We start from the raw sequence: 27,807 nt of genomic DNA, 5'->3' as shown, positions 1-27,807 counted from the left end.
TGCTTTTTTTACCTAGAAATCTTCACTTTCAGCTCAACTGCCACCTTTTCAGAGAGACTTTGCTTGAGATAATTAGTTAAGGTAGAATGACCAGTCATTCTCTACCCCTTTATCCTGCTTTATTCTCATCAAGCTACTTATTACAACCCAATAGGAAACTGTATATATATTTGTTTGCTGTCTTCTTATCCCATAAAGATGTAATATCCATGAGGGCTGAGGGTCTGTGTTGCTCCATTACCATATCCTGAACACCTAGACCACTGCATGACACACAGTAAAAGCTTAAGTATTCAATGCTGAGTGATTAAAGTCTATAATAAACAATATATAACCACTTATTATTTAAGCACTGTTATCTAAGGAATGGCATACGAAAAGCTGATATAAGATAAAGTGACAAGATAAAGCATAGGGCCTACAAAACAGACAAGAAAGACAAACTAAACTACACCCCAAAAATGGATATAGTATTTGTCTCTATAAATCACTCAGGATTACTGTAAGTTTTCATTTTCTTTCACTTACCTTAGTTCAAAAATAATATTTAAACAGTGAAAGTACACTTAGGTAATTAGAAAACATCGTATTTTAAGAGGGATTCTGACAATGATGCTGTTCTTTTGCATAGTACTTTTTTAAAAACTCATAAAAAACTAAGACCTAGAGGAAGGTTGTGCCAGAAAAAAATATTTTAAGTTTTCTTTTTTTTCTTAAGACACAGGGTCTTGCTCTACTGCCCAGGCTGGAACGCAGAGGCACAATCAGATATCGCACTGCAGCCTCGACCTCCTGGGCTCAAATGATTCTCCTGCCTCAGTCTCCCAACTACCTAAAATTACAGGCTCGCATGACCATGCCTGGCTAGTTTTTTTTTATTTTTTGTTGCGATGGGGTCTCATTATGTTGCACAGGCTGGTATCAAACTACTGGGTTCAAGCAACCCTCCGGCCTCGGCCTCCCCTACTGCTGGGATTACAGGTAGGAGACAGCACAATCAGCCAATGGTTATCTTTCTTTTCTTTTCTTTTGAGACACAGTCTCGCTCTGGCGCCAGGCTGGAGTGCAGTGGCACGATCTCGGCTTACTGCAACCTCTGCCTCCCGGATTTAAGCTATTCTCCTGTCTCAGTCTCCCAAGTAGCTGGGACTACAGGTTCACACCACCACACCCGGCTAATTTTTGTATTAATAGTAGAGACGGGGTTTCATTATGTTGGCCAGAATGGTCTCAATCTCCTGACCTTGTGATCCACTCGCCTTGGCCTCCCAAAGCGCCAGGATTACAGGAGTAAGCCACCGCCCTGGGCCCAAAGGTTATTTTTCAATGTGTTATTCAAAATGTTATTTTTCAATGAATTGAAGATTCCTAATGATTAGGGTGACCAGATAATTTATAATAGAAACTGGGTCAATTCTAAGAGTGAATGGGGCTGCAGAAATAATTAATTCATCTACAATAGGTGTTACTGAGCCTTGTTTCAGACAAACCAAGAAAAACTATCATCCTATCCATTACCTGCATGATACTCTTTTTTTTTTTTTTTTTTGAGGGTCTCGCTCTGTCACCCAGGCTGGAGCGTAGAGGTTTGATCAAAGCTCACTGCAGCCTTGAACTCCTGGCCTCAAGTGATCCCCTTGCCTCAGCCTCTAAAGTACCTAGGACTACAGGTACATGCCACCATGCTTAGTTAATTTGCAAATATACAAAGATCAGCTTAAACCCCCGCCCCCCAACCAACCTACACACTCTTTATTTCACTTCATATTATGTCACAGTGAACTGACTATTGGCCATTCCGTTAACCATGCCTCTGAATCTTCACTCCTAGAAGGCTTTGCTTTCCCTTCTCTACCTACAGAAGTCTTGCATCTTCTGCTTTAAGTGTCACTTTCTAAATGCAGTCACCTCTTCCTTTCGCATGCAATTAACATGTTCCTGTCACTAATCAAAGGTTCTTAATCTGGAGCTTAGAAATGGCCTGATGAGGTACAGCGCAGTATCTCACACCTGTAATCCCAGAACACTGGGAGGCGGAGGTGGGTGGATCACTTGAGGTCAGGAGTTTGAGACCAGCCTGGCCAATATGGTGAAACCCCATTTTTATTAAAAATACAAAAATTAGCCAAGTGCGGTGATGCACACCTGTAATCCCAGCTACTCGGAAGGCTGAGGCAGGAGAATCACTTGAACCAGGAGGCGGAGGTTGTAGTGAGCCGAGATCGAGCCACTGCACTCCAGCCTGGGCAACAGAGTAAGATTCCACCTCAAAAAAAAGAAAGGGCCTGATGGACATCTGGGAAATTCTGAAATTACATGTAAACACTGAATATATGTTCCTCTTGAAAGAGAGAACATTAAAACTATTTTCAGATTCTAAAAGTGATTCATAACCCAAAACAATATGAATCACTTCTCTATCATATCACTTTATATTAGAATTATTTATTTTCTTATCACCCTCAGTAGACTGTGAGTCCTTTTAAGGCATTCTATCTAATGGTATGTTGAGTCGAAATATTTAAAAGATAGGTTTCACTCCCTAATTCCCCTAAATTATCTTAGGCTCACTGTAAAACACCTAAAACTTACTTCTAATATTGTTACCTTCATCCTTTAACTTTTAAATTTTCTTTCATATGGCTAGGCATGGTGCCTCACGCCTGTAATCCCAGCACTTTGGGAGGCCAAGGTGGATGGATCACTTGAGCCCAGGAACCTGAAACCAGCCTGCTCAACCAAGTAAGAATCCTCAAAATAATTATTTTCCCTTCATTTATGAATTTGAATCATCTAATATAAAAAATTAAATGGGCTGGGCATAATGGCTCATGTCTATAATCCCAGCACTTTGGGAGGTGGAGGCAGGCAGACTGCTTGAGTTTGGGAGTCTGACCAGCCTGAGCAACATCGTAAGACCCTGCCTCTGCCAAAAAATAATTATTTTTTTTTTTTTGAGATGTTTTCTTGCTCTGTTGCCCAGGCTGGAGTGCAGTGGCGCAACCTCGGCTCACTGCAAGCTCCGCCTGCTGGGTTCACGTCATTCTCCTGCCTCAGCCTCCCAAGTAGCTGGGACTACAGGCACTCACCACCACGCCCAGCTAATTTTTTGTATTTTTAGTAGAGACGGGGTTTCACTGTGTTAGCCAGGATGGTCTCAATCTCCTGACCTCGTGATCCACCCACCTTGGCCTCCTAAAGTGGTGGGATTACAGGCGTGAGCCATCTTGCCCAGCCAAAAAATTATTTTAATTAGCATGCACAGAGCAATGTGACTGTAGTCCCAATTACTTGGGAGGCTGAGGCAGGAGGATAACTTGCGGCCAGGAGTTCAAGGCTGCAGTAATCCATAATCATGCCACTGCACTCCAGCCTGTGTGACAGAGTGAGACCTGATCTCTTAAAAATGAAAAAAAAAATTAAATTTCCTTCTGTTAAAAACAGTGTTCACAGCCGGGCACAGTGGCTCACACCTATAATCCCAGCACTTTGAGGGGCTGAGGCAGTGGATCACTTGAGGTCAGCAGTTCAAGACCAGCCTAACCAACATGGTGAAACTCTGTCTCTACTAAAAGTACAAAATTAGCAAGGCATGGTGGCGCATGCCTATAATCCCAGCTACTTTGGAGGCTGAGGCAGAAGAATCGCTTGAACTGGGAAGGCGGAGGTTGCAGTGAGCCGAGATCGCACCATTACATTCCAGCCTGGGCAACAAGAGCAAAACTCCATCTCAAATTTTTAAAAAAAGTGTTCACTCTTTTAAACTTTCAGCATTTTGAAAATATGTAATCAAGGAGAATAAAAAGTAAAATTTTAAAAATTTAAAGTTTAGAAAACATAAAACTGGTGAAATTTTTAAGAAAAAAAATCCAAAAAGAAAATAAAACTCAGAGTGCAAAAAGAATACAAAGCTGCCTGTAATCCCAGCAAGCTGGGAGGCCAAGGTGGGCGGATCACCTGAGGTCAGGAGTTTGAGACCAGCCTGGCCACCATGGTGAAACCCCACCTGTACTAAAAATACAAGAATTAGCCAGGTGTGGTGGCACGTGCCTGTAGTCCCAGTTACTTGGGAGGCTGAGGAGGGAGAATCGCTTGAACCCAGGAGGCGGAGGTTGCAATAAGCCAAGATCATACCACTGCACTCCAGCCTGGGTGACACAGTGAAACTCCATCTCAAAAATAATGAAAATAATAATAATAATAAGGCCAGAGGTTAATATTTACAGAAAGGAAAAATAAGTCTTTTTGTTGTTGTTGTTGTTTTGTTTTGTTTTTTTTGAGACGGAGTCTCGCTCTGTCGCCCAGGCTGGAGCGCAGTGGCGCGATCTGGGCTCACTGCAAGCTCCGCCTCCCGGGTTCACGCCATTCTCCTGCCTCAGCCTCCCGAGTAGCTGGGACTACAGGCGCCCGCCACCGTGCCTGGCTAATTTTTTTGTATTTTTAGTAGAGACGGGGTTTCACCGTGTTAGCCAGGATGGTCTCGATCTCCTGACCTCGTGATCCACCCGTCTCAGCCTCCCAAAGTGCTGGGATTACAGGCGTGAGCCACCGCGCCCGGTAAGTCTCTCTATCTTAACATAGTATTTGTTTCACTCCATTTCTTAGATTAAGATGATGGGGAAAGAGCCTATTCACCTTATTCTATTACATACATCTCATTCTATTCAGAATTTTATTGAACTTTTTGCCAAAAATGTGTCATGTGTCAATCAAACACTGACTATAATTAATACCAAGGATTCACACACAAAAGCACACACACAATTTGACAAGCTGCAGACACTCACCGTGCTGTAGACTGCTGAGACAGTGGGAGTGAAGATTCGATCCTCAAGAGGCTGTTGCACAGGTCCTCTAGGAATTCTAGAAGAGCGAGTTAAGGATAAGAGAATTCAAAAATGGATGCTTAATAGTTAGAGACAACTGCCACCACAAATTTCCACCAACGACCTAAGCATTTTCACCCAATTAGTAAGTTATATACTTATCCACTAAAACTAAAAAATAAAATACTTCAAACGTCCTAAAATGACTATATCAATCTCTTCAAAAGCTTTCCCATGATAAACATTCCATGGAATCTCAAAACAAACACAACTATATAGTAAGTGTCCAAACTTTAGGCCCATGATGAGATTGTCACCTTTATTTTCTACTAAAAATAACTGGCTGGGTGCAGTGGCTCAAGCCTATAATTCCAACACTTTTGGAGGTCAAATTGAGAGAATCACTTAAACCCCAAGAGTTCAAGACAAGCCTGGGCAACACAGCAAGACCTCGTCTCTACTAAATTAGCTGAGTGTGGCTGCCAGCACCTGTAGTCTCAGCTACTCGGGAGGCTAAGGTGGTAGGATCACTTGAGCACAGGAGTTTAACAAGTTGCAATTAGCACACCTCTCTACCAAAAAAAAAGCCTAAATAAATCAGTATGAGACAGGAACTGCCAGATATTTTCTACAGAATTTGAATTCAAAGAAATGACCCATGTAAAACTTTGTACACTACCACATACTTCCTTCCTAATTCTGCCTACCATCGTGCTATTACCAGTTCTCACCAAACTCTGTATCTCCAAGCATAAATCACTGGATGTTTCTTTCTGAGCTCAAGATACAGGCAAAACAGCTTTTCATGGTGCTACTTAAAATTCTAATTCAATAATTGAGCAGTGTAACATGCACATACAATAATCCAGAACGTGCTGATTTTTTAAAATCCATGACTGAAATACAGTAGTACATCCACTTGATATTTCTGTATTTCAAATTGCTGTAATCTATATCATTAGGAAATACAAGCAAAACTATGAGTAAGATTATATAGATGGTATACAATACTGAATTAAGACTCTAAGTAGAAATATAAATGTAAAAAATTTCAAAGTCTCCACTTTCTTTTTCTGGTAGAATAATACCACAAGGCAAATTTCAGAAATAAATATAATTTGATGGTTAAAGATTACTGAAGCACAACAGACTCTGATTATTCAAGTACTCACTACATACATGTTACAACAAATACCAACTAGGCAAATACACTTGCAGATGAGGAGGTTACATGATATGTATTAATGATATGTTTCCTACTTACGCAGAAAAGAGAGCTCCAATACATTTTAAAGAACAAATGTTTATGAAACTTCATGAAGGATGAACTCTCTTCAAAATAAACCTTCTTGATCGATGGCAATCATATCTGGCACTGGGGTTGTTTATAGTCAGTACCTCCTTAAAAGGTGGATTTTCACAAAGTAAAAACAAGAAGTGAAAATAAACAGAAATTGTCTTTCAGTCTAACAAAACACTGAAGTTCATTTATAATTCCCAGCTGAACATTCCTAAACCTTGCCCCACTCCACTCCAAGAAAAACTACTGCCCTAATGCTCAGCATAAGCAATATTCTTAAAGTGAAAGACTCAAGTTATCATTTCCTCATTGAAAGGAAGATCAAGGATACAAATGTCATCAAATAAATATTGATTTATAGGTAAAATAGGCAACTAGTATCAGGAGATTAAAAAAATGCAAAGGGTCTTTTTCTATATTATTTCTTATTTAGGCCAATATGTCAATGTCAATTTATGCTTTCTTTACTTTTTATTTCTACATAGTTCTGACAATAAAAAAGGAAGTTAACTTCTATAATACCTAAAATAATGGCAGAATTTCTAAACTATACACTATTTCACAAAGATGCCGAACATAATTTCTCAAAAGATGTACTTTTTAAAATACAGTTACTTTGGAAATAGCTATAGTCTTCGTTTTTTAGTTTTTTATTTTTTGAGACAGAGTCTAGCTCTGTCACCCTGGCTGGAGTTTAGTGGCATAATCTCAGCTCATTGCAACCTCTGCCTCCCAGGTTCAAGCGATTCTCATGACTCAGCCTCCTGTGACTCAGTCTCCTAAGTAGCTGGGACTACAGGCATGCACTACCACAGCTGGCTAATTTTTTGTATTTTTAGTAGAGACAGGGCTTTGCCATGTTGCCCAGGCTGGTCTCGAACTCCTGAGCTCAGGCAATCCGCCCGCCTCAGCCTCCCAAAGTGCTAGGACTACAGGCACGAGTCACCACACCTGACCATAGCTACAGTCTTTTAATATTACTTCTGAACTACACGAATATGTTTTTCAAGAATTAAGAAAATCCAATTTAAACAAACCAGCTCCAGCCCAGACCACAAGAGACCCTGTCTCTATAAATATATATATATATATATATATAAAAGGCCAGGATTTCTTTTGTAAATAGCCCCTACAAAAGAAAAAATAACCTGTTTTTAAAAAGAGCCTGGCACAGTGGTGCATACCTGTAGTTCCAGCCACTAAGAAAGCTGTGATGGCAGGATCCCTTGAGCCCAAACATTCACGTGGGCAATTCTTTCTTTACTCTCCTTACCTTTTACCATTGAGATCTAAGGAAATAAAACTAACCAATTTTAAACTCTGTTTCAACTCTATTTAATGCTGGCTGTTAATTCAGGTCCAAAAACCCTATTGGAAATCAAGAATTTTTCCACTACTAGAAAGCAAACACGGTGCTTATGTATATCACCTAACACCCCTAGCAGAATCTAGGCAGCACCCTTAATCAAACACATTAATATCTCTACAGCAAAATATATGAATATTCAAACTTCTACCCTTCTGTCCAGAAATTTACCAATGCAAGAAAAAGAATAGTTTTCCAAGCTCTTGGGATTTTAGAATTGCAAGACTATACTATCTTTATCATCGAATCTTTGCAATTAGTATCTCTGGAATGTACACAACTAGAAACCATTACATGAGATTTTGTTTTGTTTTGGAGTATAGTGGTCTGATCACAGTTGACTGCAGCCTCAACCTCCTGAGATCAAGTGATCTTCTCACCTCAGTCTCCAGAGTAGCTGGGACTACAGGTGTGCAACATCACGCCCAGCTAATCTTTAAATTTTTTAGTAGAGGTGGTGTCTCCCTATGTTGCCGAGGCTAGTCTCAAACTCCTGGGTTCAAGCAATCCTCTCGTCTCGGCCTCCCAAATTTCTGGGAGCCACCACACCTGACCTATATTAGATTTTTAACAAATTCAGAAACATTAGTCTCAAAGAGCTTAGCCAGAAAACCCCTTATTCTGGCTCTGATTTTCTATTAACTCAGATACAAGTCAGCACATATTGCTAATTGATTTCCTACCACTCATATTTAAGTTTACCCAGAAACATATCCTGTGTATAAGTTTAGAAACATACAAACAAAAAACCAAAACAATATTGCCAGAGCCTATGCAACAATGGCTGCTGACTACACTGTTATTTCTACACAAGATAAAAATACACATTTTCTGTGAGACAAAATGATATACATATGCAAAAATGAATGATACACTCACAAGTTTCAAATGCCCTCACATTTTTAGTTCTACAACAGACTAATATGCTTTAACAGTGTTTTCTAGCGCCCAATTCAGATTCAAATACAATCAATCCATGTGACAAAGCACAGGCAGAAGGCAACAAAGTAAGCCTCTCTCCTCAAAAATGCCCACCTTGCACAATAGGAAAAATATGGAATCAACCTAAGTGTCCATAAGAAGATGACTGCATAAAGAAGATGTGGTATATATACACAATGGAATACTATTCAACCATAAAAAAATGAAGTCATGTCTTTTGCAGCAACGTAGATGGAAGTGGAAGCCATTATGTTTTGTGAAACAACTCAGAAAGACAAATACCACATGTTCTCACTTACTAATGAGATTTAAATAATGTATACACATGGAGGTAGAGTGTGGAATGTCAGAAAACAAAGACTCACAAGGGAGTAGGGGGATGATGAGAAATTACTTAATGAGTACAACATACATTTTTCAGGTGATGGACACACTGAAAACCCTGACTTCACCACTACAGCAATTATATCCATTGAACAAAATTACACTTGTCCCCCACAAATTCATACAATTTTTTAATTGCCCACCTTGAAGAAGTATCAGTAACAAAAACAAGTTGAAGTTAACAATTCCAGTTGGGTCCTACATCTTAACCACTCAAATGGCCTTGATAATAACCAAAATAAAACATGCTGATTCACCAAATTTCTCTGGACATAGATGTGGATAATAATAGGTGAGCTACATACATTTGGCAGACTTTTAAAAGCTATATTTTAAAGAATAACTGAATGCTACTCGCATATGATGAAAATCAAAGTTTGCTGGAAGTTATACTACTGGCTGAAAGCTTTTATAGGTGTAACTATAAGATTTATAAAAATGTTAAGGCCTTGTCATTGACCTGAAATGCTAGAGCACTGTTAATATGTAATTTCAAAAAGTGAATGTAACTTTAATGTGCTAAAAGTTTCAGTGATGGAACTTACGTTAAAAAATAATCATGATTAATCTTGAACATAAATGGTGGTTATGGCTGCACGATGTGAATTTACTTAATGCTACAGAACTGTACACTGAAAAATGATTAAAATGGTAAATATTGTGTTATGTATATTTTACCACAATAAAAAAGAAACTTTTAAAATAAATAGATAAAAGAACCATGACTATGGAATAGGCAGAGGAGATGCTTCTAAGTTTGGCTTTACTATTCTGTACAAATAGTGTGCAGATTCTATCAAGGATACACGATCTTTCCAATTTTGTATTTCCTTTCTGGAGTAAAAGAAGTGAGACTCTTTTCATCGAAAAAGGTGCTGTGTGCTAAGATGATGCAGCTAACGATCAGACTTGTACACAATGCAACCACTTTCAGTATGTATCCCTAGGAAAAAGGACAAGCAGTCATCCACATCATCCTCAACTTCACAGATCCTCTATCTCAGTATCCCAAACCGTGGTTCTCAATTCAGATAGGAAGAAAGGAATAACTCATGAATTTGAGGTATTGCTATATGTTACCTCAGGTAAAATAAAATGGCTGTTTTTTTATTATATGAAACTGAAGTTTTTAACTTTGAAAAACCAAAAGGAAGGGGGCATTAGATACACATCCAAACCTTAAAATTAACACTTGAAAACCAAGATAGTGTGGTACTGGCAAAAGGACATACAAACAAATCAATGAACAGAATGTAAAACCCTTAAGAAGGCCCACACAAATGTGGTGAATCGATTTTTCACAAAGGTGCAAAGGCAATTAAGTAGAGAAATAGTCTTTTCAACAAATGGTGCTGGAACAACTGAAAAACCATATGCAAAACAATGACGCTCTACCAATACCGCACCCTTTGTACAAAAATTAATTCAAAATGTGTGCATCTAGTGTAAAACATAAAACTATGAATCTTTGGCCGGGCGCGGTGGCTCAAGCCTGTAATCCCAGCACTTTGGGAGGCCGAGACGGGCGGATCACAAGGTCAGGAGATCGAGACCATCCTGGCTAACATGGTGAAACCCCGTCTCTACTAAAAAATACAAAAAACTAGCCGGGCGAGGTGGTGGGCGCCTGTAGTCCCAGCTACTCGGGAGGCTGAGGCAGGAGAATGGCGTAAACCCGGGAAGCAGAGCTTGCAGTGAGCTGAGATCCGGCCACTGCACTCCAGCCTGGGCAACAGAGCGAGACTCCGTCTCAAAAAAAAAAAAAAAAAAAAAAACTATGAATCTTTTAGAAGAAACAGTAAGAGGAAACAACTGTTATCTTGGATTAGGCCAAGAGTTCCTAGATAATACATCAAAAGCATGATCTATTTTTTTTTAAAAATTGATAGGACCAGGCACAGTGGCTCATGCCTGTAATCCAAGCACTTTGGGAGGACAAGATGGGAGGATCACTTGAGTCCAGGAGTTTGAGACCAGCTTGGGCAACATAGCAAGCACAGCCTTGTCTCTACAAAATATTTTTTATTTATTTTAATTTTTGGGGGGGGTATTGGGGGGGGAGGGGCGGAGTCTCGCTCTGTCGCCTAGGCTGGAGTGCAATGGCTGGATCTCGGTTCACTCCAAGTTCCGCCTCCCGGGTTTACGCCATTCTCCTGCCTCAGCCTCCAGAGTAGCTGGGACTACAGGCGCCCGCCACCTCACCCGGCTAGTTTTTTTTGTATTTTTTTAGTAGAGACGGGTTCACCGTGTTAAGCCAGGATGGTCTCGATCTCCTGACGTCGTGATACATCCGTCTCGGCCTCCCAAAGTGCTGGGATTACAGGCTTGAGCCACCGCGCCTGGCCTCAAAATATTTTTTAAAAAGAAGAAAACTGATACACTGAACATCATCAAAACTAAAAACATTTCCACTGTGAAAGACATTGTTATAAGAACAAAGAGACAAGATACAGACTGTGGTAAATACTTGTAAAACTTACATAAATAAGATAAAGGATTTGTATCTAGAATACATGAAGAAACTAGGCTGGGCACAGTGGCTCATGCTGGTAATCCCAACACTTTGGGAGGCTGTGGTGGGTGAATTGCTTGAATCCAGGAGTTCAGGACTAGCCTGGGCAAGATGGCAAAACCGCATCTCTACTAAAATCACAAAAAACTAGGCAGGCATGTCGGAGCCTGTAATCCCTACAATTTGGGAAGCTGAGGTGGGAGAATCACCTGACCCCAGGAGGTGGAGATTGCAGTGAGCCGGGATAGAGCTACTGTACTCCAGCCTGGGCAACCAGAGTGAGGCACTGTCTCCAAAAAAAAAAAAAAAGTAAGAAAGAAGAAAGAAACTAAACACTCAATAACAAGACAACAACCAACCTAATATTTTTCAAGTGGGCAAAAGTTTGCTGTGGTTGCTGTTTTGAGAGACAGGGTCTTGCTCTGTCGCCCCACGCTGCAGTGCAGTTGCAGGATCATGGCTCACTACAGCCTTGATCTCCCAGGCTTAAGCAATCCTCCCAGCTCAACCCGTAACTGGTATGTGCCACCATGCCCAGCTAATTTTTTCATTTTTTGTAAAGATGAAGTCTCGCTATGTTGCCCAAGCTGGTCCCAGACTCCTGAATTCAAGCAATGCTCCTGGCCTTAGCCTTCCAAAGTGCTGGGATTATAGGCATGGCCCACCGTGCCTGGCCTCAAATGGGGAAAAGTCTTAAATGGATGACACCTAATCAAAGAAAATATACACGTCGCAAATAAAGGCACAAAAGGATCTTTATTTCCTTAATGAAACATCATTAAGTGCTGACAAGGATGAGGAGCAATTTGGAAATCTCACATATTGTTGGTAGAGTGCAAAATGGTATAGTCACTTTGGAAAGCAGTTTGGCAGTTTCTTGTAAAAGTTAAACATACACTAACCATATGACTCAGCAATCCCACCCGTAGGTATTTACCCAAGATAAATGACAACTTAAATTCAAACAGAACCCTGAACACAAATGCTTGTAGTAGTTTCATTCGTAATGCCCAAAATACTGGAAATTAGTCAAATATCTTCAACTGGCCAATATACAAACTATGGCACATCCATATAATTGATTACTAGTAGGCATTTAAAAGGAATTAACTATTAATAGACACAAAGACATGAATGAATCTCAAATGCTAATTATTTTAAGTAAAAGAAGCTAGACTCACTGCACTCCTGCCTGGGCAACAGACTGAGACCCTGTCCCTGAGGGAGTGCAAGTGGCGGAGAAGCTAGACTCCAAAAGACTGTAAGTCCATTTATATAATATTCTACTTAACACAAAACTGTAGAAATGGAAAACAGATCAGTGCTTGCCAGGGGCTAGAGGTTGGGGGCAGAGTTTATCCACAAAGGGACATTGTCAAAGGAATATAACAGGGTAAATGGAAGTTTTCTGTGTCTTCTATGTAGTAGGTTACAAAAACCATTCATTTTTCAGAACTTATAAACTATGTATCTAAAATAAATGAATAGTCAGTTCCTCAAAAGATTAAGCAATAGAGTCACCATAGGGTTCAGTAATTTCACTCCAAGGCACGTATTCAACAGAAAAATAAAAAGCATGTGCATGTAAAACTTGTACATGAATGTTCACATCAGCATTATATATAATAGCAAAAAAGTGGAGATAAATGTCCATCAACTGTTAAATGGACAAATTGTGGCATATCAATACAATGGGATTTTATCTGGCAATAAAAAGAAAGTGCTGATACATGTACATTACGGATAAACCTTGAAAACATATGGTAAGTGAAAGAAGCCAATCACCAAAGACTGTGTATCATGGGATTCTGCTTCTATGAAATGTCCAGAATAGGTAAACCCATAGAGACAGAAAGTAGGTTAGTGGTTGCCTAAGCTAAAGGGAGAGGTGGGAGGAAGGAGGGTGACTGCTAAAGGATCCTGGGTTTCCTTTTGAGATAAACAACATTCTCAAACTGTGGTGATGGATGCACAACTCTGGATATTAAGTATAATTTAATACAGTTAACTGTACATTTGTACATTTTAATAGGGTGAATTTTATGGTGTGTGAATTATATCTCAATAATGCTGTTACCAAAAAAAGTAAATATTATTGCATGTAATTTACAAATATTAGAACTCCATGGTGAGACAAGCATCTTATCTGTTCTACCACTCTCACCCCAGAATCCAGAATATTGCAGAAAGAAGTCATAAACTCAAAATGTTTCATCTTCATGATCTGGTTCAATAGACTTTAAAAAAACACAGCTTGCTAAGCACAGTTTCACATGCCTATAGTCCCAACTACTCAGGAGTCTGAGGCAGAAGGATTCCTTGAGTCCATGAAGTTCAAGGCTGAAATGCGCTATGATTATCCCAAGCTGCTCTCCAGGGAGACCCCATCTCTTACAAATTAAAAAAAAAAAAAAAAAAGTAGTATGGCTCATCCTGCGAACCTACACAAAGAGAATTGTTACGCAACAGGAATAGTTAAACAGGCACCACACAGGAAAACAGCTGGGCTTGTGCGAAAAACTACGTCCTTTCTCAAGGACAGGAAAAAAGCAATATAGTATCATCCACACTCCTGAAATGTTGCTTAATGACCTCACAAGATGGAAACCCGCCCAGCCTGCTTTTGGACACTACTCCTAACAAACTTCTCTCTTCACTAATATCAAGAAAAGATCCTTCTCCACAGCCAATAAACCCAAGACAAAGCACACTTGTACTAAATCAGTGGATGAAGACTGTCAATATACCTAAAGAGAGATTTAATTATGGTGCCTAGAAATAAGTCGTTATTTTCAGATAAAAGAGATCAAAGTTTAACGGTAAAAATAACTTCATGAAGTGAAAAATCATGGTTAATTATCAAAGAAAAACATCCTCCCAAAGTGCTGGGATTACAGGCATGAGCCACCGTGCCTGGTCAAGAATTTCATCTTAATTTAAATCACTGCAGGATAAAATATGCAATAGGGCCGGGCACGGTGGCTCACATCAGTAAACTCAGCACTTTGGGAGGCTGAGGCGGGCGGATCACTTGAGGTCAGGAGTTCGAGATCAGCCTGGCCAACATGGCAAAACTCTGTGTCTGCCAAAAAATACAAAAGTTAGCCAGGCGTGGTGGCAGACACTAGTAATTCCAAGCTACTCAGGAGGCGGAGGTGGTAGAATCGCTCGAACCCGGGAGGTGGAGGTTGCTGTGAGCCAAGATCGCACCACTACACTCTAGCCTGGGCAACAGGGTCTCAAAAAAAAAAAACAGAGCAAGGAAGGAAGAAACGGAGGGAGGCAGGGAGGGACTCATTCCAACAGACATTCCTCCAACTTTAAATCAATGTAATCAATACCACTGTGAGTGAAACTGATGAAACAGCTACAAATTTCACCTTTATGTTATTATTGTATTTATTAAATCATTATATTGTCCAAGAACGTATCATAATACTTTCTTGAATCAAATAACTTGTATTCTGCACACACAGGCTACAATAAAGTACAACCAGACCTTCAGAGTATAACCGGTAACAAAAAAAAAACTTTCTTTTCATCACACTTGAGAGACTGGCCATCTGCTAAAGTTATGTTATATACAAAAAACTTATAAATGAAATCATAAATTATAAATTAAAAATGGAATAAGCTTGAGAAGATTTATGAAATACACGCCAAAGCCCAATTAAGATGCTGTGAATTCTCAGGCCTAGAATGCAACTAAAGAATGTTGCTAGTTTTATATGGTAAGCTATCTGAGGAACAAAGATAAGCACCAAAAAGGAAATAGTTTTAAAAATGGAGGTATTTCTGACTGGGCATGGTGGCTCATGCTTGTAATCCCACCATTTTGGGAGGCCAAGGCAGGTTGATCACCTGAGATTAGGAGTTTGAGACCAGCGTGGCCATCATGGTGAAACCCTGTCTCCACTAAAAATACAAAAATTATTTATAAAAACAGGTAGCCAGCCAGTGGGCCACAGATTGCAAACCCTGATTTTTACCTAATAAAACAGTTCAGATTATAAATGCTATGGTTATATAATACATTTGATAACAAAAACTGTAAGTTACCAAACATTAATTAAATTAATCCCTGATATACTTATAGTGCTATGTTAATAAATGGACAATGCTAAAGAGACATTCTTAAAATCATCATTAATAAAAACTTGATGGTATTATTTGAAACAGAGTATACATGACTTAAACTCAGGACTAGGTTCTTAATAATTAGAGCAATTTCTTTATGATTTGACACCCTCCCACCATCTTGACTCTTGGCATCTCTTCCACCCCATCCTCCTAATTTTCCTCCTCTCCAGATATTCTTCATAGTCATCAATAATTAAAGCAATTTCTGATATGCCAACAGTCCACTGAAATGTTAATCAGTAATAATGGCAGTAAATTCTTAAGTCATTTTATTCTATAACCTCAAGTAATGACTTAAAAATTAAAATGATAAATGTCAAGAGAAAAAAAATGATGCATCCATCCATAGTAAAAGGAACAGGATCCCAAATACATTCCATTTCAATTCTCTTTCCTAGTCAACCACCTTCACTAGTACTAAAAATTTATATTGAAACCAACTGTATTATGCTTTAATTCTGACAAAGTTACTATAATAAGGGGGAAATATTTGGATTTTTTTTTAATTGATAATATTTGTAAAAGCACACGGATCTCCTCGTAGCACAATGTTTAACTAAAGCTCCTTAATGCTTTTAAGATAGGCATTGGTGTGATTTGTTTGATTTAATGTAACAGATTGAAAATTGCAGTCCAGTAACCCAGGTCATATGGTCAGCTCAACTCTACTCCTATATTGCTTTCTATTCACTTTCCCTGTCCCTCTTCCATACTCTTGACTATTACCATCTACCCAGTCCCCTACACCAAAAGTTCACTATTTACACAGCAAGGAGGCAACCAAAAAGGAATGCTAAATCCTCCCTACTCCATATCACTTAACTTTTAGAAATCCTGTTTTAAGAGAACTGTAAAATATATATATATATTAAAATTATAAATAATGCCCTAGAGAATATCAAGTGTGATTCATTTTATCTGGAGATGAATGGGTAAATGGTGACTATGAGGACAAACTTACAGCAGTGGAAGAATGAAAGAGGAAAAATGAATGAAGAAACAAGATCCAGGCCAGGCACACTGGCTCATGCCTGTAATCTCAGAACTTCGGGAGGCCAAGGTGGGTGGATCATCTGAGGCCAGGAGTTCGAGACCAGTCTGGCTAACATGGTGAAACCTCGTCTCTACAAAAAATAAAAAAATCAGCTGGGTGTGGTGATGTGCGTCTGTAGTCCCAGCTACTTGGGAGGCTGAGGCATGAGAATTGCTTGAACCTGGGAGGCAGCGGTTGCAGTGAGCCAAAATCACACCACTGCACTCCAACCTGGGTGACACAGCGAGACTCTGTCTCAGAAAAAAAAAAAAAAAGATCCATCTCTCCCTTTTTAAGTGATCAAAATTTTGTGTTCGTATAGCACTTTGTCCACAGAATTCTTATCATTTCATGCTGCAAGTGTCTTGGAGTCAGACAATCTTGGGTTCCATTTCTAACTTTATCCCTTAGTAAACTGTGCAATCATAGTTAACCTCGAAGCATTAGCTCCTCAATTATAAAATGGTGATAGTAAAAACAGCCATAAATTGCTCTGAGTATTAACTAAATCACTACATGAAATACTCTGCACTATGCCTGGTACATCACATTCAATCTGTTAATTCCCCTTTCTGGCCCTCAAACTAGAAGTAATATGACATGATCATGACCAGGAAAGTGGTACTAGAAAGACAAATGTTTAAGCCTTCTTGGTGGCCCACATCTGTAATCCCAGCACTATTGGGAGGCCAAGGCGGGCGGATCATGAGGTTAGGAGATCAAGACCATCCTGGTTAGCACAGTGAAACTCCGTCTCTACTAAAAAAAAAAAAATACAAAGCATGAGCCGGGCGTGGTAGCAGGCACCTGTAGTCCCAGCTACTCAGGAGGTTGAGGCAAGAGAATGGCATGAACCCAGGAGGCAGAGCTTGCAGTGAGCCGAGATCGCGCCACTGCACTCCAGCCTGGGCGACAGAGCGAGACTCTGTCTCAAAAAAAAAAAAAAGTCTTCCTTGAAAGCACTAGTAACATCCTTCTTCATTCAACCATCCCCAACAAATATTTTATTAGTCGCTACAAAGTAGTAAACCAAACAACTTGTGGCACTTACATTCTATTGGGAGCAAACAGACCATAAGTCAGTAAAAAAAGAGATAATTAAAATAGTAAAAATTATAAAGTGGGCAAAGAACATGAACACTTTTCTAAAGAAGACATATACATATAGCCAACAAGCATATGAAAAAATGCTCCACGTAACTATCATTAGAGAAATGCTAATCAAAACCACAATGAGATACTACCTTACACCAGTCACAATGGCCATTTCTAAAAAGTCAAAAACTAACAGAGGCTGACTAGGTTGCGGAGCAAAGGGAATACTTACATATTGCTAGTGTGGAAATGTAAATTACTTCAGTCATTGTGGAAAGCAGTTTAGCAATTTCTCAAAGAACTTAAACCATCTGACCCAGCAATCCCATTATTGGGTATATACCCAAAGGAATATAAATCGTTCTACTATAAAGACACATGCACAGGTATGTTTGTCATAGCACTACTCACAACAGCAAAGACATACAACCAACCTAAATGCCCTTCAATGGTAGACTAAAGAAAATGTGGTATATATACACCATGAAATACTATATGCCCATAAAAAAAAGAGATGATGTCCCTTGCAGGAACATGGATGGAGCTGGAAGTCATCCTAAGACAACTAATGAAGGAACAGAAAACCAAATACTGCATGTTCTCACAAGTGGGAGCTAAAAATTGAGTACACATGAACACAAAGAAGGGAACAGCAGACACCAGGGCCTACCTGAGGGTGAAGTGTGAATGGAGAGTGAGGATCGAAAAACTACCTATCCAAGTACTATGCTTATTACCTGGGTGATAAAATAATGTGTACAGGCCAGGCGTGTTGGCTCACACCTATAATCCCAGCACTTTGGGAGGCCAAGGCAGGTGGATCATCTGAGGTCAGGAGTTCGAGACCAGCCTGGCCAACATGGTGAAACCCCATCCCTACTAAAAAAAAAAAAAAAAAAAAATTACAAAAATTAGCCAAAGGTGGTGGCGCAAGCCTGTCATCCCAGTTACTCAGGAGGCTGAGGCAGGAGAATCACTTGAACCCAGGAGGCAGAGGTTGCAGTGAGCGGAGATTGCACCATTGCACTCCAGCCTGGGCAACGGGAGAAACTCTGTCTTTAAAAAAAAAAAAAATCTGTACACCAAACCCCCACCGCGACATGCAATTTACCTATATAAACAAACCTGCATATATACCCCTGAACCTAAAATATGTTTTTATAAGATTAAATAAAATACATAAAAAATAAAATAGCGAAAATGGTATGAAGAAAATTTTGTTAAATGACATGAGAGGAAGGCAATAGTATTCCAGATAAAGTAGAAGTAATTTCTGAATTGAAATCTGAATAATACAAATAAGCCCATCCTATGAAGAGAAAGGGAAAGAGCATTCCAGGAAGGTAGGCATCTGGGGTACAGGTTTTAGGTGAGAAAGGGCTGTGATCAAGGATAAGACTGGTCGGGCACAGAGACTCACTCCTATAATCCCAGCACTTTGGAAGGTCATGGTAGGAGGATCAGTTGAAGCCAGGAGTTCGAGGCCAGCCTGGGCAACTTGGCAAGAACTCATCTCTACAAAAATACAAATAAAAAATTACGTGGGCATGGTGGCATGTGCCTGTAGTCCTAGCTACTCAGGAAGCTGAGGCAGGAGGGTCGCTTGAGCCAAGGAGTTCAAGGTTACAGTGAGCTATGAATGTGCCACTGCACTTCAGCCTGAGTGACAGAGCAAGACCCTGTCTCTCTCTCTTTTTTTTTTTTGTTAAGGATCAAGGGAGCTATGCAGAGAGTAGCAATTAGAGCTTGGAAACTGAAGCCGGAGCTATATCACTGAGAGGCTTGTAGGGCCTGGTAAGCAGTATGAATTCCTTTAAGATTAACAGGTGACAGTGGGAGAATTTAAACAGAGGAGATCCATAATAGTACTGTTAAAAGACCATTCATTGTTTATAAAAAATAAATAAATAAATAAACCGGAGAAGGGTAGGAGAGGAAAGAAAAGAAGCTGAGAGATTATAGCAGTTGTCCAAATAAAAGGTAGTGGCCTAGAAGACAGTAGGAAAACAGAAATGAATGAGGAGAAAAGGACTAGTTTAAATAGTAAAACCAAGGGGATTAGCTATTGCATAAGAGGCATGAAGGAAAGGAATAATCAAGAATTGTTTACAGATAGTTTATCTTGAGTAGTTAAGTAGACAGCAGTACTAGTTGCCAAAACTGGAAAGGAACAGGTTGAAATAGAAGTATAAAGGAAATCAAAAGTTCTATTTTGAGCATATAAATTCTGAAATGCCTATGAAAAATCCAGGAGGAGATATAAACACACAAAGTGAATATATGAATATGCAATTCAGGCTAAAACTCTGATCCAAAGATACAAATTTGAAAGTAATGAACATAAAAATAGCATTTAATGCCAAAATAAAAAATGAAAAAAAAAAAAAAGAAGAAGTAAAGGACCTGACAATAAGACAAAGGAGGAGTTAGTAAAGCAACTTGCAGAGAAGTGGCAACTGAGGTTGGAGGAAAACAAACAGATGTTACGACATCACCATTCACAGAAGGAACTATTGTATTCAAAATACTCTTCACACTTTACACTCTATTGTTGACACATCAGGACAAAGGCAACTTACCTACCAGCCCTACAGGAAACCAGAGAATCAAGTTTCACACCACATGGGCTACTGTACTCTATACAATATATTGCTAAAATTTCTTTCAGCATTCAAAACAAAAAAAAGTATGGGAAAATGCAAACTCTCTCCTGGAACTGAAATAATACATTCAGAGTATCTAACAGTGTCTGGCAGATAGGAAAGTTCAATAAATGTTACTATCATGGTGGTTATTTAGAAAACTATCCAATTTTTTATATTATTATTTACTTATTGAGATGGAGTCTTACTCTATTGCCCAGACTGGAATGCAATGGCACCATCTTGGCTCGCTGCAACCTCTACCTCTTAATTCAAGCAATTCTCCTGCCTCAGCCTCCTTAATAAGTGGGACTATAGGTGTGTACCACCATGTCCGGCTAATTTTTTTGTATTTTTAGTACAGACTGGACATGTTGGCCATGCTGGTCTCAAACTCCTGACCTCAAGTGATCTGCCTGCCTCAGATTCCCAAAGTGCTGGGATTACAGGAATGAGCCACCGGCGCCCGACCTGAAAACTATCCAGTTTTTAAAAATGGCTTAGCATTTACAGTCACAGGTTTTACTGGCTAACAGATGAGTTCTGAGGTTCCAGAGCAGGGGTCTCCACAAGATAGCTACAATCTTAATAGGTTTGTCAAATGTATAAAGTTTTATTAATGAAACAAGTGATACTATTAGTGTGAGCATTACAGCTATTCATACAAGTTATTTGGTTTCTGTTTTTCTTCTTGTTTGAAACAGGATCTCATGCTGTCACCCAGGCTGGAGTGAAGTGGTACAATCAGGGCTCACTGCAGCCTCAACTGCCCCGACTCAAGCAATTCTCCTGCTTCAGCCTCCTGAGTAGCTGGGACTACAGACACACGCCACCATGCCCAGGTCACACAAGTTACAACAATTCTTTTTTGGCCAGATTGGCTCATGCTTGCAATCCCAGAACTTTGGGAGGCCAAGGCAGGAGGACTGCTTGAGCCCAAGAATTTAAGGCCAGCCTGGGCAACACAAGGAGAATCCATCTCCAAAAATAATAAAAAAATTAGCCAGGCACAGTGGCACACTCCTGTAGTCCCAGCTACTCGGAAGATTGAAGTGGGAGGATCGCTTAAGACTGGGAGGCAGAGGACGCAGTGTTGAGATCACACCACTGCACTCCAGCCTGGGCACTCCAACCACTGCACGTAGCAAGGCCCTGTCTCAAACAAAGAAAAAATACAATCTTTGAAAGAATAAACAAAGAAAATCTGACCACTTGCTAAGAAACCATCTCTTGAGTAATATCCATGAGGGAGGTCTAAAATAAGCTAGGTATATAAAACAGATGTACAATCAACCCTATTATTCAGAAATCAATTCCCTATGTTACATATAAACTACTGTACATGTTTATATGTAATACATATAAATATGTATAACTACTTCTACTATTGTCTTTTCACTCATCATTAGATTATTAGGCAATGGAGAAAGGAGGGGAATGTTGACAAAACAGGTTGTCAATTTTACTGTAGTACATCCTTCCAGTGTAGGACACTATTAAGTTTAGTAAGGTATTTCATTTCATTATTAATTTCTGAATATGAAGGCTTAAATATAAAAGTACTAATATAAATGCAAAAAGATGTTAAAGAAATAAATGTTTTATCTTTTAAAACTACAAGGGGCCTGGTGTGGTGGCTGACGCCTGTAATCCCAGCACTTTGGGAGGCCGAGGCGGGCAGATTACCTGAGGTCAGGTGTTCGAGACCAGCCTGGCCAACATGGCAAAACCCCGTCTCTACTAAAATACAAAAATTAGCTGAGTGTGGTGGCACACGCCTGTAATCCCAGCTACTCGTGAGGCTGAGACAGGAGAATTGCTTCAACCCGGGAGATGGAGGTTGCAGTGAGCTGAGATCGCGCCAGTACACTCCAGACTGGGCGACAGAGTAAGACTCCGTCTCAAAAAAAGAAAAGAAAAGAAAAGAAAAAATCTACAAGGGGCCAGGTGTGGTGGCTCAATGCCTGTAATCCCAGTATTTTGGGAGGCCAAGGCGGGTGGATCACATGAGGCAAGAAATCTGAGACCAGTTTGGCAAACATGAAGAAACGCTATCTCTACTAAAAATACAAAAATTAACTGGTGGTGCCCGTCTGTAATCCCAGCTACTCGGTAGGCTGACGCACAAGAATCGCTTGAACCTGGGAGACAGAGGTTGCAATGAGCTGAGATCATAGCACCGCACTCCAGCCTGGGCAACTGAGCAAGACTGTCTCAAGGAAAAAACTACAAGGGTTTTATAGCTTTACTTTGTTTCAGCCCTGGTCATGATGTTTATTTTTCCACTATTTTACGTCTTGCTTTATTCCACAATGGATCTGAGATAGCTTACAAAAAACATATATAATAGAATATTTAAATGGGACTGGACATGGTGGCTCATGCTGTAATCCTAACACTTTGGAAGGCTGAAGCAGGAGGATTCGTTCCAGACGAGCCCGGGCAACATTGCAAGACTTCGTCTCTATAAGATTAAAATAAGTATAAAAGAAACAACAAGAATAATAATATTTAAATGAAAGTAAATAATAAGACAAAGACTAGCAGTCTATAAATTTCCACAATATTGCAAAACTTGGGCCATTAATTTGGTTCAGAGTTTCCTGGTGGCCACAGTATCATTTACATAATTCCCAATTTTAATGCAAGGAACAGAAGAAGCATTTGAATGTTGCAGTTCCTCTAGGAATTAATACCAATTTTTGAGGACTAACACAACATTGAAATGAAGTGTATGGCCCATTTCAACAGAAAAAAAAAAGTACACTTCATTAAAAAATAAATAAATAAATTTTTTATTTTTATTTTTTTGAGATAGCATCTCACTCCAACATCCAGGCTGCAGTGCAGTGGCATGATCTTGGCTCACTGCAACATCCCCCTTTTAGGTTCAAGCGATTCTCCTCCAGCCACCCAAGTAGCTGGGATTACAGGTGCATGCCACCACGCCCAGCTAAATTTTATATTTTGGGTAGAGATGGAAACTTTGTGCCATGTTGGCCAGGCTGGTCTCAAACTCCTGACCTCAAGTGATCCACCTGTCTCAGCCTCTCAAAGTGCTAGGATTATAGGCATGAGCCACCATGCCCGACCAACAAATTTTAAAGTAGAAACTTTAAAGTAAAGTGAAATATAAAGGTGCACAATCATAAGGATAATTTCTATATTTTTTTTAATTTCTCAGAAGGATAATTTGATGACAAGGCAGGTAAATTCATATTCAAATCTAACCAATATTCTACAGGGAGCCCTTATTTCAACACCTAAATGCTGTAATTCAGCACAGGTTTCAGAGCAACTTTTTCTTTTTCTTTTTCTTTTTTTTTTTTTTTTTGAGACGGGGTCTTGCTCTGTCACCCAGGCTGGAGTACAGTGGCGTAATCGCGGCTCACTGCAACCTCCACCTCCCAGGTTAAAGTGATTCTCCTGTCTCAGCCTCCTGAGTAGCTGCGATTACAGGAGCATACCGCCACGCGCAGCTAATTTTTTGTATTTTAGTAGAGAGGGGGTTTCACCATGTTGCCCAGGCTGGTCTTGAACTCCTGAGCTCAGGCAATTCGCCCACCTTGGCCTCCCAAAGTGCAACGATTACAGGCATGAGCCACCACGCCTGGCCTAATTTTTGTATTTTTAGTAGAGATGAAGTTTCACCATATTGGTCAGACTGGTCTCAAACTCCTGACCTCAGGTGATCCACCCACCTCAGCCTCCCAAAGTGCTGGGATAACAGGCATGAGTCACCACGCCCAGCCTCTTTTTTTTGTATTTTTTAGTAGAGACAGGGTTTCACCATGTTGGCCAGGCTGGTTTCAAACTCCTGACCTCAAGTCATCCACCCACCTCAGCCTCCCAAAGTGCTAGAATTATAGGCGTGAGTCACTGTGCCCAGACTCAGAGTAATTTTTTCAAAATACTGTATTATTCAACCATTGCAACTAATACATGCTTTTGTTTCTTCCTTAATGTCTGCATCCAATCTATGCTAAAACACTTGACTTTCTCTATTAAACTATGAAGAACATAAAACACACATACAAGTAGTTCACCTAAGACTGTACTTTTAACTAATCCTAGATAATTTATCTTTCAAGAAAATATGTTCAGAAAAGGAACTTTCAGGCTCTTGTTAAATGAGATAATGAAAATTTAATTACATGGGCTATAAACTTAATCTGTCACTGAATGTAAACACAAGATACATTTCAGGACAAAATGAACAATTTCTGTTGCTTTTAGAATGTGTTGCACATTCCTGAGTACTAACAAACAAGTAGCACTCTATGACAGCATGGACTTTGAAGCTGGACAAAACGAAAATTTGAATCCTAGATTTGTTTGCCAGCTAGATTATCTTGGGAAAATGATGTGATCTCTCCAAACTTCAGTTTCCTCATCAATACTCTGTAAGACTGTTGGAAAGAATTAGCAAAATAAGGCTTAGGATGGGCTTAGCACATAAGCAGTACTTCATTATTATAAATAGCTCTTCCATAAAGATCATGAGTTTTCCTTTCCGTGGACTATCCAGGTGACACCGCCTTTAAGACATCTCTCCCAGATTCCTAATTATCTAAGAACACCAATGGATCTCCTAACTTCATTCTTTAGAGCTTAGAAAAGCTACAATAAAATATATTACAAGGAAAAGTAGGTCCTTGGGAGCATGTGAGATAGACAGATATATACACATATCATGACATACAAAACAGAAGCTAAAAAGAATGCAATCTGCTACACATTTGACAAAATTCTGAAAGATATTGATCCACTTTTGCTACTTTGCATGGTGAACTTTTACGTGCATTTATTCACTTCCTGAAAGAATGTCTCTCTGCCACGAAAGCTGTTAATTCTGATTTAACAGCTATTCCCAAGGTGGGAATACTACAGAATAATAACAGTTCTCTGCTCAAAGTAGTTTTCACAGAAGGGTCAGAGAGAAAACTGCTTTTCTTACTTACATGTAAATGACTTATATCTAAATGACTAGTGTCATTAGCCAAATTAATTCACCCAGTTGTCACATTCCAAAGATCTAGTTTATTGAATATACTTGTTCTCACCATGCCAGCTATCAAGGAAAATTATGGAAAAAATCATTACTCCTTTTATTAGCAAGACTTTTCTTCAAAGGCCTCCACTTACACTTTTTAATTAAGTCTATTTTTCCCCTTAAAGAAGAATGATCTGATGAATATCAACAGCAAGATAAAATATTAGCCACCACCACTCAGAAAATATAATTCTCTTCCTTCATCCTGTAGTCATCATTCTTAATAATATCAAAGTACACTGGAAACACTTTTCATCACTACCTGTATTTGTAAATTCACAACCAGTAAGAGTTGAAAACCATTCTATACGCCAGTCTCATCCCACTCAGAGCCGCCTAAGACAGCAGGCCCCCTAGTGAGCAGCAATGAATAAACAAAATAAAATGTCTGACCACTAAGCACAAAAGTGAACTACATTATCTTTAGCTTTTGGTTATAATATGAACAAGAAGAATACAAACTTTTACATCATTTATAATTTACTTCCTAAATTCAATTAAAATGCCCTTACTGAAAAAAAAAATCCTACAAACTATCAAAACTCTAAATATAATTTCTTAAGATGGATACCCATGTGGAGTCAATGTTACTTTATTTGGTTTTTCTGAGGTATAAAAATTCCACAGGCAATATTTTACTTTCTCATTCTAGATATACCGAATTCCCACAAAGATGTTTTCTTTCTTATAGCATTCAGCAGCATTTCATTTATTTATTTATTTATTTATTTATTTTTTTTTTTTGGAGACGGAGTCTCGCTCTGTCGCCCAGGCTGGAGTGCAGTGGCCGGATCTCAGCTCATCGCAAGCTCCGCCTCCCGGGTTTATGCCATTCTCCTGCCTCAGCCTCCCGAGGAGCTGGGACTACAGGCGCCCGCCACCTCACCTGGCTAGCTTTTTGTATTTTTTAGTAGAGACGGGGTTTCACCGTGTTAGCCAGGATGATCTCGAACTCCTGACCTCGTGATCCGCCCGTCTTGGCCTCCCAAAGTGCTGGGATTACAGGCTTGAGCCACCGCGCCCGGCCAGCATTTCATTTAAAATAAAACACCTAAAGGAAAGCATGTTATAATAAAAATATTCTCAAATAGAAAGCTTTTCAGCACATTCTATGTTCTTATGTAGAAGGGGTATACTCAAAGTACCTTTTTCCATAAATTTCAGCACAATGTAATCACTACTTATCCAGTATCATAGGTCCAAATTTAAGAGTCTACCAAAAAAAAAGTTTTGAATAATCAAATGCCATTTCTCAAAGATAGCCAACTTATAAAGTGACTTTAAAATAAATGCTGAGTGGTAAAAATCAGAAACATAAATATTTAGAAAAAGGGCTGAGCGCAGTGGCTCATGCCTGTAATCCCAGCACTTTGGGAGGCAGAGGCGAGCAGTTTGCCTGAAGTCAGGAGTTCGAGACCTGCCTGGCCAACATGGTAAAACCCTGTCTCTACTAGAAATACAAAAAAATTAGCCAGGCGTGGTGGCACGCGCCTATTGTCCCAGCTACTCGGGAGGCTGAGGCAGGAGAATAGCTCGATCCCAGGAAGCAGAGGTTGCAGTGAGCCGATATTGCATCACTGCACTCCGGACTCGGTGACAGAGCGAGACTCCATCTTAAAACAAAACAAAAAAGATCAAGTGATTATTTATTTATTTAGAGGTGGAGTTTTGCTCGTTGCCCAGGCTGGAGTGCAAACGGCACAATCTTGGCTCACAGCAACCTCCCCCTCCCGGGTTCAAGAATTCTACCTAAGCCTCCTGAGTAGCTGGGATTGCAGGCGTCTGCCTCCACGCCTGGCTAATTTTTGTATTTTTAGTAGAGACGAGGTGTCACCATGTTGCCGAGGCTGGTCTCGAACTCCTGACCCCAGATGATCCACCCACCTCAGCATCCGAAAGTGCTAGGATTACAGGCATGAGCCAACTGTGCCCAGCCAATCAAGTGATACTTTAATAAGAAGAAGCTTATCATCAGTTCTAATATACTTGGGTATATAAAATATCCAAGCATTGATAAGTATATAAAAATTCTAGGCCTGGCGCGGTGGCTCAAGCCTGTAATCCCAGCACTTTGGGAGGTCGAGACGGGCGGATCACGAGGGAGATCGAGACCATCCTGGCTATGGCTAACACGGTGAAATCCCGTCTCTACTAAAAAAATACAAAAAATTAGCCGGGCGAGATGGCGGGCGCCTGTAGTCCCAGCTACTTGGGAGGCTGAGGCGAGAGAATGGCGTAAACCCGGGAGGCGGAGCCTGCAGTGAGCTGAGATCCGGCCACTGCACTCCAGCCTGGGTGACAAAGCGAAACTCCGTCTCAAAAAAAAAAAAAAAAAAAAAAAGAATTCTAAAATTATATAATGCTTCAAATAAAACAATGCCACGAGAATGTGAACATTTAATCAAGAAAGCTGCTCCTCTTCTACCCCACTGATTCACGTCTCCCTCTCAGTATCCCATTCTGGTCATTTTTCACTGTAAATATCCCATTTAGACCATTACATGTTCAAGTCAG

At 39.8% G+C, this 27,807-nt stretch overlaps 1 protein-coding gene across 4 annotated transcripts in view; it reads right to left on the bottom strand.

The window, feature by feature from the left end:
• Positions 1–27,807, bottom strand: part of EIF4G3 (eukaryotic translation initiation factor 4 gamma 3) — a 382,044-nt gene that overhangs the window by 279,164 nt on the left and 75,073 nt on the right. For all 4 annotated transcript variants that reach the window (XR_004441055.1, XM_033227962.1, XM_033227969.1 and 1 more), the window contains one exon: positions 4,788–4,863. Coding sequence is in view for 2 of the 4 variants with exons in the window: in XM_033227962.1 (XP_033083853.1) it covers positions 4,788–4,863 (76 nt within the window). In the remaining 2 variants the exon portion in view is untranslated. The remainder of the gene's footprint in view (positions 1–4,787; positions 4,864–27,807) is intronic.

Source organism: Trachypithecus francoisi, unplaced genomic scaffold (assembly GCF_009764315.1).
Source record: "Trachypithecus francoisi isolate TF-2019V2 unplaced genomic scaffold, Tfra_2.0 Lachesis_group12, whole genome shotgun sequence".
Classification (NCBI taxonomy): domain Eukaryota; kingdom Metazoa; phylum Chordata; class Mammalia; order Primates; family Cercopithecidae; genus Trachypithecus; species Trachypithecus francoisi.
The sequence above is the reverse complement of the archived record's forward strand: the minus strand, read 5'-3'. Positions and strand labels throughout refer to the sequence as shown.